This window comes from Falco punctatus (assembly GCF_963210335.1).
Source record: "Falco punctatus genome assembly, chromosome: 9".
Taxonomy (NCBI): domain Eukaryota; kingdom Metazoa; phylum Chordata; class Aves; order Falconiformes; family Falconidae; genus Falco; species Falco punctatus.
In genome coordinates, this window is record NC_137589.1 from 39863837 (window position 1) to 39877685 (window position 13849).

The 13849-nt window shown below is 45.6% G+C and overlaps 2 protein-coding genes and 1 long non-coding RNA gene across 3 annotated transcripts in view; 2 read left to right on the top strand and 1 right to left on the bottom strand.

Annotated features, from left to right (window-relative positions):
* LOC308069076 (golgin subfamily A member 2-like) overlaps window positions 1-12825 on the top strand; it is a 37386-nt gene extending 24561 nt beyond the window's left edge. Inside the window, exons 2-3 of the mRNA XM_080400822.1 lie at window positions 4589-4730; window positions 5801-12825. Of these exons, the coding sequence (XP_080256948.1) occupies window positions 4589-4730; window positions 5801-5962 (304 nt within the window). The 3' untranslated portion in view covers window positions 5963-12825. The remainder of the gene's footprint in view (window positions 1-4588; window positions 4731-5800) is intronic.
* The window catches only part of LOC308069075 (golgin subfamily A member 2-like), a 161117-nt gene continuing 150148 nt past the window's right edge, over window positions 2881-13849 (top strand). Inside the window, exon 1 of the mRNA XM_080400821.1 lies at window positions 2881-2970. The gene's annotated coding sequence lies outside the window, so the exon portion shown is untranslated. The remainder of the gene's footprint in view (window positions 2971-13849) is intronic.
* Window positions 5632-13849, bottom strand: part of LOC308069089 — a 47772-nt gene continuing 39554 nt past the window's right edge. The window contains exon 2 of the long non-coding RNA XR_013930285.1: window positions 5632-8013. This is a non-coding gene — a long non-coding RNA (uncharacterized lncRNA). The remainder of the gene's footprint in view (window positions 8014-13849) is intronic.

The following is a 13849-nucleotide window of genomic DNA, read 5'->3' on the forward strand; positions in this document are numbered from 1 at the left end:
TTATCACAGTTTGATAGGATTTATTTTGCTGTCCTTTTTGATTACTGCTTTTTTCCTCCCCTCCTCCTCTTCTGCTCCTTCCTTTTTCTCCTGTCTGCATGTGCCCATCAGACACGTTACCGGGAGCTGGCAGTAGCCCTGGATTCCAGCAATCTTAACGAACAAGCAGTTCGTTACACAGATAGAGGAGTTGGTAAGAAACAATCCAACCAACCAGTCTGACATGGTCCTCGCTGCTCCTCCAAGCTCTTTGGGTGTCTGCAGAGTTATGGGTTCTCTCCTAGTGCCACAAGGAAGGCTGCTTACACAGCACTCTGTAGGGAAGAAAATGAGCTGCACGGAAAACCTGTTCAGCGGCCTTAGACGTTGAGCCCCTTGTGAATGTATTGGCTCAACTGAGGAACAAGAAACGGAGTTTTGTTGTTTCCATTTAAGTGTGCTCTGCTGATCTCATCAGGCTTTCCCTGGATGATAAGCATCCTGATAAAACAGCTATTTCTGCGCCTGGTCCGAATCCTTGAAACACACAATTCTGGTGCTGGCAGCAGTGTGAAAAGCTGTTTCTGCAGGTGGTGCTGCTGGTCTAACGATATCGGCAGAGTGGGAGCAGTAGGCCTGAGAGGGTCTGGGGCTGGTTTCTGATCATATCCTCAGCTTCTCTTGGCACGCTGAGTGAACTGCTTTGTCCTGTGGCCTGCATGGATTCCCGCTGCAGCTTTTCAGCCTTCAGCTTTAACACTGCAAGAAATGCAGCCAAGTGGACTTGTTTCAGTCTGAAAAGAGCCTTTCTTGTGTGAAATGCTTTTCCCCATTTTGTTCCTCTGTAAAAGTGCACTTTTTGCAGCAAAGTTCAGCATTTCCCGGTGTACGCCGTGACCCCCCCCTTGTTGTTTTCCTTTGGGCTTTGGGTTATTTTTGTTCCATTCTGTTTCTTTTTGTGTTTTAGCTGGGCTGCAGAGGAACTTGGCATAGTGCATTGCCCACCCAAGATTCTCCTTGTTTGCCTGCTTTTACGCCGGCCTGCAGCTGTGTAGGGCCTTTGCTGCATTGGTGGTCTTGCCTTTGCTTTTGCTGGTTATGTTGTGCATGGGCATTGCTAGAATCAAAACCTGTCACTCATCGCTCTTCCGTCTGTAGTCATCTTTCAAAATGCATTGAAGTAGTAGCAGTAGTAGTAAAGAAAGAGCTTGGACAATGCTCATTCTTTGGGAAGGCAAAAAAGTCCTGCGTATGTAGTTAGTTGCGAGGCATCTGTGAAGAAGCTGTCAGGGAGACAACAAGCAAATAGCAAACGCAGCAGCACAGTTGTGTGGCGGCCTGGGTAGGCAGCTGCCACCTTTGTCTCCTTCACCTCATATCTAAAGGTGCATTACCTACGGACAACAAATCTCCAAATACTTCACCGCTAAGATGGAAATGGGCTAGGACAGAATTACCCCTTCTCTTGGTATCTGGCTTCAGCCCTCCCATACCACCTCCTGCAGAAGTCTGCCAACACCAGTGTGGCTCTGCGTGACTTAAGGCCAGCTCTTCAGTGGAATAAAGGTCTGAGGTCTCAGTTAAAGGAAAAGACTACGTTTTTGTTTGGGGTTATTGGTTGGTTGTTTTTTTTATTTATTTATTGGTGGTGTTCTTAAAAAAACCCCAGCATTTCTGGCGATCACCCCAATACACCAGGATTACTGCCGTCAGTTGCACAGATGTGGGGATGCGAGTTTAACTGAGGTTGGTAGATGCTCAGATGTAGACATGGAGGGGTTTCAGCAGCGGTGTTGGAGAGCAACTGTGGCAATCTACTGAGCGATGAAAAAGATGCCTGGCATATGAAGTACATTAGTGAAGGCAGCTCCAGATCTCGTATTTTTAATAGCTAAGATGAACTTCCTAGTCCTCTACAGAAAGGACAGTGGAAATTCTGTTTGCGTGAATTGGGCATGTATCCTACTTTGTTGAAGTGAAAATGTGTTTCAGATGTGTGAGAGTATTTTCTCTTGACACTGGTGCATCACTTTTCTTCCACAGAAAGAGCAGAGCCAGGAGGCAGTGGATCAGCTGGAGAAGGTAAAGTGTGTCCTGGGTTTGGATAGGCAGAAAAATAGTATCTCTTTCTTGGCGGCGTAGAGAGTATAGTGGGCTGTGGCCCAGGCACGTGTGGTCTTGTCTTATGTTAGATTCAGTTTCATTTGTAGCGTAGGGTTGAATAATTTGACTTGATGAGTTCGGCCTGCCTGGCAGGTAGCGTTCTTATTTTGACACAAGCGAACGTTTAAATACTCAGGTATTAGAGGAGTGTGGTGGAGGCAGGGGAATACAAGTCCTTGCCAGTAGCTTGCTTCCAAGCACTACTGTTTTTATGCTAGCAGCGATGGTGCTGTGCTGTTACTGCCAATCTAGGATGGATAAATAGTGAAGGCGTTCAAATAACGCAAGGCTGAAGTATGTCTTTAAAAAGACTGCTGTCGTTTCGATGCTGCAAGTACTACCAATGTATCACTGCTTTTTTAGTTTGACACAAAACAAGGGTTACCCATCTATGTTTTTGTGCTAAATAGGCATCATTTCTTTATACAGGAAAAGAAGGAGTTGGAAAAGAAATTTTCTGAAGAGCAAGCCGCGCTGAGGAGACAGCTACGGGTAAGGCAGAGCCTCCATTACAGTAACACTACCTGCCTTCTGCTGTTCTCTGGATTACTGACCATTCGTAGTCTTTACTCGGGAAGCCACGAGCGCGTTCCTTCAGGAAAACTGGCAGTCAGCCCGACTGTGCTTAACTGCACGAGCTCTTTACCTTTACTGAGTTAGCCTTTTGTGGCAACAGTGATGTTGCAATTACAAGCAAAGAAGTTTTGTGCTGAGCCGATTTTCCTTTCCCAAAGGTTCGTATCCAGACTACTGGAATTGTAGCTTCTGAGAAGTCTGAGTTGCAGGCGGCACTTGCACGTACTCAGCAAGCTGCAGGGAAGAAATCAGGTAATTGACTGTGGGCACTCCAGCTCAAGCTGTTGGTCAAAGTGTGAATTTCAAGCCAGAGGCATGACAGTTGCTGGCAGCCAGCTCACAGCAGTGGCCGACTCCTCGGTGGGCAATAGTGGGCACCATCGCTGCCTCTGTCCCCCGAGCTGCCCCCAAGTGGGAGCATGTTGATCCCATGGCAGTTGAGGTTCTTTTGTGCATCGCTAGAGCCTTGTCAGCCCTGTTCAGCCCCGGTGACTACCCCAGGCTGCTCCTTTCTGACTTTCTTCTGATCCTTTTAAAACTTAGTTCCCTTTTTGCCACCCTCACTCCCACACAGCTATCGCGTAAAGGTGGGTTTTACCCGAGCCCTTCATTCTGAACCAAGTTTGAGCAACAACTTCTATTAGAAAGAAAGATCCCAACCAACATATTGCCTATTCTGCAGGGGAAGTTTCATCATCTCCCTCAAAGTGAGGATGGTAGTTACCGAGAGCTTTACTGCCCAGAGCTGCTAGTGAGCCACCTGTAGAGCCAGGGGCGGAACCAGGTCTGCTGACTTGCAAAGCTCTGTGCTGCCTTAAGAGCTTGTTGACAAAGTAGAAAGTGCTGTTTAGCAGTTCCAAAAAGCCCTTTGTGGTCCAGCCTCAACTCACTCTGTTCTGACTTGTTCAGGAGAAGCCGAGAGCCTTGCTGATCGTTTATGTTCATCGCGCGAGAGGGAATTGGAGCTGGAACGCACTTTGGCCTACGTCTCTCTGCAGGAAAAACAGGCAGAGAAGGTAAGAGTCACCTCTGCTTATGCTTCACCAGCAGCTCTGCCTTTGGCTATTTGCTTGTCAGTACACTAATGCAAAGTCTGTAGTCCCTGCTCGGAGAAGAGGCAGAAATGAACATTCTGAATTGTTAATTAACCTTGTAAAGCCCTGTGTTCTCCATGGTCAAGGCAAACTTCATTCAGGTTTCTGTGACCACTAATCATGTGGTCCAGTTGCTGTCTTCAGATCCGGCACCTTACTTCATTAGTCTTGCCAGCTCCACGCAACAGAAGCGCCACCGAGACCTTGTCTCAGGAGGGTCTCCATCAGGCAGACACTTCAGTATTGATATTCATCCAGAAGTCTGCAGAAAGGACCTCACGTTCAGTTAGTAGCATCGCGTTTGAAAAGGCTGAGCAGATTTATTCCTGGCAAATTCAGGAGGTTCTAAGCAACCTGTCGTGAAGGATTTTGCCAAAGTTCTGATGCTTTCCAGTTCAGCTGATGTGCTAAAGGTGAAGTATTTTGCTGAAGTCTGCAGCTGAATCAGTTATTTCTTTTTTTCTGCAGCGTAATGAAGAGTTAATGAAGCAGCAAAAACACCTGAAAGAGGAGCTGTGCAAACAAAGGTAAGTCCATCTGCTGCTTGTTACTTCATAGTAAAACTGCTCTTCCCGGTAGAGCCACAAAACTTCACAAGGGGCATGCACCACAGGTGGTGACTTGGGAGGTTGGATATTCAGCTTAAAGAAAGTGACTGGATGTGATGTTTCTGTGATTCTAAGTGTCATGACTAGCTGGATTGTAAATTTATGACATGTACTTGCCCAGACCCGTAGTACATACAGTGATGCTGCTTTAATTTTGGTTTGTTTCAGGAAAAGCAGTGAGGAAATGAAGCTGCAGAATTCACAGCTGTCACAGAAGATTCGCTGCCTGGTTTCCGAGGACTCAGCCTTGCAGTTATATATAAAGGATTTGCGTAAGAAACTGGAAATGGCTGAACGGAGGATCCAACAGGTGCCCATACTGCTTCCAGGCTGTGAGGGTAGATCACACTGACCGTTGTAAGACTGTGCTTCTGAGAGTGGGGGCAAGGCTTAACTCTTGTTCTGAAAGGAAGGCACAAAACCCCATCAAGGCATCCTCTTGGTCAAAGGCCTTCAGCGAGGCCTCTGAGGAACAGAAGGTCTGTTTGAAGGAGCTGGAGCAGGAGGCTGAAAGCTGTTGTGACGCTGGTCTGCGAAAAGAATGTTCTGCAATATGAGAGGGTGACTGAACATACAGCGCGTGACAATACGAAGACTTTTCCTGCTTTGTATCTGTTTGGCATTTTGGTTACGCAGCTGTCTCGTGGTCTCACTGAGAAGCCAGTTGAATAGGGGTGGTGTTTGTACCCACCCTTGCAGAAGGTGAATTGGACAATGGTAACTTGAAGGTCAGCTGGGGAAAGTTAAGAGAAGCAGCCAGTTAGGAAGGGACTTCAGGAAGCCAGCTGTTAGCAGTTCAGAGAGCAAGCCGGTGTGAACCTGAGCCTGTGAGGGAAGAAACTGCTCTTTTGTTTATTTTTGGGTTTGGTTTTTTTTTTCCTCCCCAGTCAGTGGCTTAAGTTACCCTTGAAATAAAGGCAGCTGCTCCTCTTCTGGGAAAAGTACTGTGTGCCAACTGACATGCTCCAGACATTGGCTTTAAATTCCTGACGTGTTTGACAACTTTTAAAATCACAAGCTTTTATACCATCTGATCTGGCTGTGTAATACAGACTCTGGAAATGCACAAAGTTTCTGAGCCAGATTTTTAGATTAAGAAAATAGGTTTTAATCTAACAGATAGTAAATACAAAATTGGTAGGGAGGAGCTGTCTAGCTCAGCCTGTTTTACAGGGCTAAAATCTAAGCTTTTTGATTTTAATCTCCTTCCCCCCTCCTCTTTTTTTTTTTTTTTTTTTTTTTTTTTTAATTGAACATCACCGTGAGTTGGAGCACTTTAAGGTTGCAACATGGATCATGTGGCAGGTTGCTATCAGGGGAAAGGCTATGCAGAAGTGGCGTGTTAACATTTTGCCATGACTTTTTGATTTTTCTTGGCAGTTGTCAAATCAGGCAGGGAGTCTGGATGCAAAGCAGCAGTTGCAGGTGGCACTGGAGGAGAAGGGCAGGCCTGGAAACCCGGGTTGCTCAGGACTTGTACGAAATGACATCCAGATCTTCATGTCTGTAAAGAAACTTGTGTGGCAGAAGAATGCAGCCTGAGCTTTGCGTTAACACTGGTTTCTTCAGGCTTTATCCCTGAAGCAGTCACTGCCAAATGTATTTAGCCAATATGATTTTCTTTGTGTTTTGTTTTGTTTTGAACAGCTCTCAGGGTCAGTTCCCCGGCTCCAGGCAGAAAGACATCAGTATGCAGAGAAACGGAAGGAGGTGCGGAGAATGTGGCAGCAGTAGGTGCAGCAGTTCTCTGAGCAGGTAACACCAGGGGCAGCGTCACAGCTGCTCTAGACAAACACAGGCAGGAGTGAATGCACCATGAACGTTGTTTTAACTTTTATGGTGTGGCCTTGCAGGTCCATGCAATGGCAGACGAGGAGGAGGAGCACATTGCCTGAGGAGACGATGACGTGGACTCCCGAGTTCAACCAGAAGACCTTTTATTAGTCCAGAACCCACGCTTATAATATCCTCGTTTGCTGTTCACACGCCCCATACTAAATTATCATTGGTTAATCAATACTGTTCACACACGTCTTGGCTACATATAATTGGTTAATTACTAAGCTGCAAATGCACTGAACTTCTTGCCTTTTTTTCTCTCTTCTTTCTTATCTCTGTGGGTTTCATGTTCTCAGCCAGCCGCCGAGATGTGGCATCGCGCATCCGCCCTGGCCTTGCTTCATATCCCGTCTTCCTTCCGGGCGTTCAGCCAACCTTATCGTACTTTCTCTCTTCTTTAGCCTTCAAGGCCCTTCACAGGCATCGTGGCCTCCAGCACTGGCCATAAAGCTCTCTACACTTCCCCCGTCTTTATTTTGAGCAGAAACAACATTAGAGGTTAAACTACTTTTGAATCATGGGTCTTGTACAGTTCAGCATACAGGGAATAATGGTCAGTATAACTACAATTAGCAATAACAATATTCCTCCGCGTGTTGTAAACTCCTGCAACCGTCTGGTGGTTCCCCGAGACTTGAAAAGATTCCGCAACCCATCTCCCAAAAGTTCATGCCGTAAGCCCTGTGACATGTCCTTCAATTTTTGTAACTGACTGTGAATCGACGCGGAACGGCCCGGAAGGTTCATACAACACATTCCTTAGCGCTGTGCACTATAGGCTACTGCAGAGGAACGAAGCTGGGTTAATGAGCATTGATAACAGACAGCTGTGGGCTGGCTTCAGGGGCGGTGGGTTGGCTGGTGTAGACAAGGTGCAGCTGTGGCTGGTTCTGTGAAGCAGTTGGGCAGCCGAGGAAGAAGCAGAGAGGGTGAGCGTGCCCTGGATGAGGCGAGACTAGAAGGCAGCAGAGGGACTGCCCTGGAGAGTGTGATGGTAAAAGACCTGGTTGCAGCTGGCTCCTTTGGAGAGTGCTGCGACAGGCTACTCTCTGCTGGTCACTTGCCTTCCACAGGTGAGATCACATCCCTCCTTTCTTTGTGTCTCATGCTGGTTTCTTCTCGTGCTCCCTCAAAGTTATTTGACTCTTTGCTGCAGGTTCTCAGCTGCACATTATCAATGTCAAAACAACCCACTGTCTCTGTTCTCTACAATTCACCCCTGTTTGTGGTTTTTGGTTTTGTTTCTTTGTTGGTTTTTATTTTGTAAAAGGTTGCTTTACCATGTTATGGAGTTGTCTGCGGCGAATGAAGAGACGGGACGCAGCTTGATGCAAGCAAGTTGTCCATTTATTAGTGATTTTCTTACAATTATAGACGTTTCTACCTTCTACATATTACACACTGATTGGTTAAATCTTAAGCGTAAAAAACACTGATTGGTTGGTATTTAAGGCACACCGTTAGAACAATAGGAACTTATTAGTTTACCTTGCCATAGCAACAGTTTCTATTCCAAAGTTAGGGAGTTTCTTTCTACGCAGCTTTCTTGATTAACAACGTTACATATCGGCGCTATCCGTTCCCTTATCTGGCTACTTGTTTCTCTGTCCGTCTGGTTGCCTCCTCAACTGTAACGGCTCAGGGGTCCGCAGTTACCTTGTTCCTTTGTTCCCAGGGCTTGTGCCCTACAAGTTCTAACAAGTCTCTATTCATCAGGCTATCAGTACTTGGACTCTTGTCCTTGAGGCCTTGTCCTACAGTTGTCATCCCTTTTACTTTTGTTTTCTTTCTCACTACTTAATTACCAATTTTGGCCTTATTTTATGTGTACGTTTGTACATTTCAGTCGGGTTCACAAAATGTTAAACTTGTTATCGGTGCATTTCATGCAGAGGTCAACATACAGGTTTATGGTTATTTATAAGAACGTGCAATAAGCTATGGAAGTTTTATGAAAATATTTTTCAGGAACTTCTAATCAAATAAGTGAGCATGAGAAATTGTGTTTAACTTGTAAATTCTATATATAAGCTGTTAAGGAACATTTTCTATGCTAACGTGAAAAGATAAAACCTACTTAAAAGCTCTTGAAATCTTGCCCTTGGGCGAGTGTTCCGCTGTGCCTCCATTCTAAGGCATGGAAGTGGAAATTGTGTAGAGCAAAGTTTTACTTTAAATAACCGCTCAACTGTTACTGCTGCTTTTCAAAGAACCTGAAAGCATAGAGTGAAGACTTGGAACTAAACAAACAGCTGAATGGACACCTCTAGATTGTTACTGGAATTAAATGCAGAAGTTAACTATAAAAGTTTCTCAAAATGTTCTGGTTGCTTTGTGTTGGTTGTTTACATAGAGATAGATAGATAAAACTATACACAAACAGGGAAATAAAAAAATGCTTGCAAAAATAGGGAAAGATAGTAGTATACGGTATTTATAGCTTAGGCACCTTTTTAAAAAAAAAAAAAATGTAGATAAACTATTACCTGAACATGCAGTACATCCACAACTCTGAATTCATACCGGTTTTGTAGTGTGATATAGTCCTGTATGAACCATAAATCAACTACATGTTAAATCACTCTTCTCCATCGCTGTTGTCACGATCTTTGAGCTTCGTAGCAATGCCTAGGTCACAATCCTTTAGCTTAGGGAACTTCACCAGGTGAAAATGCAAGCATCTATTTCTAACACAAATTTGCAGAATGCAGTTTAGCCACAAGAGACTTGAGGGAGAGATATTGTGTTGTATGGTGTATAACCTATGAGAAGTGAGAAAATGGTGTTCCTGAAAGAAAACACTTCACTAGATCGTTACTTTGGAAGGGGTTTTGCACCTGCTATACTGCAAGAATACCCTAAGCAGTGATGTATCTTTGTGGACTTTGAGATATCTGTGTGATTAGGTTTAAACTTAACACGCAAACTGATTTCAAGTATCACTCTAGGCACAAGTGTGGGAAAGAGCATGCTGTCAGGACACAATCTTTCTCGCTTACAAGGTATCAAATGGTATGTTACTCGAGTTAAAGTCTAACTTGTACGACAACTTCATTTTCACCAAAGGGGTTGCAGTTAAGTACGCAAACTACTGCAGCTCAACTGAAGCTTCACCGCTGCAACGGAGTACAGAATGCTTTTCCCACCGACCTTAAAGGTTGTGGTGGTGGGGATGAAGGTGTGACGGATACTTGACTTCTAACCCAAAACAAATTGTCAGCTGTGTTAAATTCACCTGTACACAAAGAACACGTTATTCCTTCTGAGGCAACAGCTGAGGATTTGAACAGTCTCTTTTCACCTTGAGCTGTTCCCAGTTTAGAGGTTATGAAAAAAAAGAAATAACTCAAAAGGTATTCTGTCAATATGCTGATGCAGTTGCATGCTAAATTCTGGTCACACTGAAACAGAGTTATGTTCTAGCATTCATATATAGGTAGCACTCCATTACAACTTATGAACAAAATTCAGAAGTTCATCTTATCTCACGTTTCTTGGAATTCGATTAGGTTGCAGTCTTATTAAAGTCACCTTTTTTTTTTCTTTTAATGCAACCAGAGACACTTGACCGTAACAGAGAAGCCCGTATCGACATCTCTGAGCCCGGACACAAACCGCAGCTGCACGTACCACCAGGCTCAGGGCAGAGCTCATTCACGCAGTTACATAGCTATGTACTGCTACACGCGTGCAGACACCTATTTGTCACTAGATAACCGTGTTCGTCTTTCCTCCTTTCTTTCACAATACCTAGCTGTTCTCTCATCTCTTGTTAGGTCAGCCATTCCCCATTTTCCTCTCCTGTATATCTCTTCAGACATTCTCTATCCTCCTCTTTTTTGCTTGTGAATTGCGACAAGGCAAAGGTTGTGTGTAGCTGGGTGCCCGTGACCTGATTTATGTCACAATCAGCTAAACGCTGAGTACAGGACAAAAAGGCGTGGGAGACAGAAGGCAAACATCAATACGGGGGTTAAGGCGATTATAATAAATCCTGGACTACTTTTGATCCACGGCCCAAAGTTTCCCAGCCGTGAGAAGAGACCAAAGGCCTCCCACCCCTGGCTCTGCTGCAGGTCTTTGGTTTAAGTTTTGTATGCTTTTGTGGATTGATTCAGAGCGGTCACTCAGACTGACGTAACACATCCTATCAAAGTCTTCACACCCTTGTCCCTGCACTAATAATAAAGATCAATAGCAACTCGGTTCTGTAGCAACATACGACGGACAGAATCGACACCTGTTAATAATAGTAAGCCAGGGAAAAAAAAGAAAGAAATAGTATTGTAGTATTACTTTCTTTAGCAAGCTAGCAGCCTTATTTACGAAGCACGTGAAGAGCGTGCACTGTTCTTACAGAAGAGATTAGAGAAGCAAAAATGTGTTACGCTGCATTCCAGAACTCAACCTGAGAGTTACAGTCTGCTGTGAGTTCTGGGTTATAACCATTTGACACATGTTGGGGTTGCGACTGTGCAGGGGCTGCGATGCCCGTTTGCAATTCTCATTGGCATTATCACAGCTAGTTGTTTTAAAAGCAACCCTTGAGCTTCCTCCTGCTCGACTTGTTGTTGCAAAATATTCTGAAGCCGATCAATAAAGTTAGTCTATGACTCTCTAGGAGCCTGCAAGACTGTGGCGAAGGACGCACTAGAGGCTCGCCCAGACTCCCGTATCCCCCTGCCCGGACTGCCTTCATAGCCATCTCCTCCATCTGCAAATAGCCGTCCCTGGGATACCTTGCCTGAGTCACAGGATCGGACGGCACAATTATTTTCTCCAGCCAGCGGCTCACAGTTCACAGCAATTCCCCGATTAAGCTTTTCAATCGAGGCCACTACACATAGCTCGCAAAAATCAGATAACCACATCATGCACTGCGTCGGAGTTCGTACCACACAAAGCAATGACTTCCAATAATCACGTGGTGTGAGTGGATAAGGCTCTGCCATCACTTCAAGAAGGGACACAGCAAAAGGACTATGAATCCCCCCTTCCCGCACGGCTTTGCTTAACCCTTTAACAGCCTCGTATTGCACAGGCTGCCACTCTGCAGGTTGATTTGGCTGACAAAATACTGAACGTGCCATGGCGGCTCCCAAATGCCCTCGCTTAAGCGCTTCCCGCTTGCATTGCTGCCACCGATCCCTCAGACCCCCTTTCACCCTCCCCGAACATACAGCCAGTGCATCAGGGGGAGGAGGAAAAAGGTCTAGCTCCTCTTCCGGGTCTATAGGACCTGGGTCAAAAGGTTTATCAGTGTCAATGGAATCATTGTCCGAGTTGTCCTGTTCCCGCGCTCGGTCCTGTGCTGTGAGGGTCGCTGCAATCAGTGACAGGAGCTTTGGCGGCACAGGAGGTGTGGACGGAGTCGCCATCGCTGACGGTGTGTTGAGAAGAGCCGCGCTGTCGGCGGGATTTACAGCCTCCCCTGGTTTAGCGCCGTTAGTAGAATCAGCCCACACTTGGCGGAAGAGGAGTCAGAATTTGCCACCAAGGCGCTAAACACATTCCTGCCACGGAGTCCCCCTCCACGGCAGCATCATACAATCGCCTGCCGACCGCTTGCCAGGCAGGAATTTGCAAAGTGCCATCAGGTGGAAAGTCCAGCACTTTGTCACGGATCCATTCTAGCAGAGTCACTAGCTGCGGACCCATCATCACATTCTCTAACCAAGTTTGTGTAAAAGGAGAATATAGTGCATTTCGCGTGACAGTTTTCCGTAGTTCCTTAATCATTTCCCAGTGAAATGCCTGATATTGGCCCGGGTGCCTATCTTGTAATATCACGGGAAACGCGTGCGCTCCCTCTTTCATACTTTCCAAGTGCACTCTCCTCCAGCCCTCTGTAACGCGTCTGCCGATATCATTTTCATCATCGCTGCTGCTCCCCTTATTACCGCTCTGCCGCACCACTCGCTTCTTCCTTACTTTTGACTGTTCCTTTTTTAGCCGCAAAAACAAAATGTGCCGCTCCAATTCCTCCAGGCTGTAGCCTCTGTAGCAGTAAAGGTAATTCGGCACCTACCCATTACTGGGTAGCGCTGCCACACCGTCACCATTAAGAGTCCTCAGAAAACATCTGAGTAATAGATGTTACAGTTGTCTCAGAACAGAGGTTAAGAATTTGCTCCCAGGTTCACGCACTGGTTTATAGGCTCTTAAATAAGTGGATTACTGAGAAATGTGACAGCTGCTTTATTCAGACAGGACAGTTCAATACAACTTCACATTTTGCCATTTACCACAGAAATGATACAGAACCTCTAGATACCAGAGCAGTTAAGTACAAAAATGCAGAATACCCAGACTCACCCAGAGGTGATCATAAAACAAAACCAACCCCCAAGCCACCACAAATTCAGCCTTCTTCCCTTGCTGCTTCCGAGGGTTTTTTCTTTTCTTTCAAAGCAGCTATGACATTGCACGTTTGCATGCCCTCGCTTCCTCTATTATTCAGTAACCAAACAGCCCCTGGATGCTGGAGAGAAGCAAGGTCTCCACGGGAAGAGTCTTCACATCAACCTGAATTACGGCCTTTCCAACAAACGGAAAAAAAAATAAAATACTGTCCCATCAGACAGGAGACAAAATTATCCAAAGTCCTACATCCCTTTCCCACAAGCAGGACACAGCTGACAGATTCAACAGCTTTCACGTTGTAAAGCTGCTCGGAAATAAGGCTGTTCATGCACGCGCTGTTGCAATTCCACACACACGCGTCTGAGGCCACCTTCTGTCAGTTCTGAACCAATACCACACCAAACCGTCACGGCCCAGTAAGTGTCAGCTTTGCAGGGCGGGGCAATCTTCAGGTTCAATACTGGAACCTAAGCTCCAGAACTGGAGCTAAGCTCCAGATCGGATGTATTCAGGGTAGAGCTGCTTTGTAGTAACCCCTCAGATAACAGCTGGAAAAGAAAGACCGCTATTTTCATTACAGAAGTATCAGACGAGTCAGAAAAGTTGTGTTTTCCTCCCAGTAGCCCCTAACTATCTCACAGAACCTCCCATAGCTAAGGAACCAACCTAAGGTTTTGCAGCTGTGCTCTCTGCTTGTCTCAACACTCTTTTAAAGTATATGAAGAGCAAAACTGACAAAAATTGGTAAGACTGAACAAATTTTGGCAGTACATAACACAGACTAAAACAGCAGTAAATGACAATTCTTTCGCATGTTCGGTTCTAAACACATCCTGCGAAAATAACGACAGAAGTGTTTGTGCCTGCACAAGTGGCTGGGCAATGAAAGCCCTAGAATTCAAGAATCTTTAAAACAAGCTCTGCCTTCGTGGCGTAGTACCTTCTCTCTCTCTGCCTACACGAAAACATTGACTGAGTTGTTCATCAACAGTTTTCCCCTTCCTTACCCCGTTTGCCCAGCAGCATCTGTCCAGCATCTTTAATATCATTGTACTCATGGAGCGAGCAGAGAAATGTGCTGCTCCAATTCCTCCAGGCTGTAGCCTCTGTAGCAATAAAAGCAGAAAAGGTCAAAAATGCCGCGCAGCGAGTGTTGCCCCTACTGACCCAGCACAGCAAGGAGATTTGAGACGCTCAAGCCTGGCACTATCTAAAGCAGAATCCGAA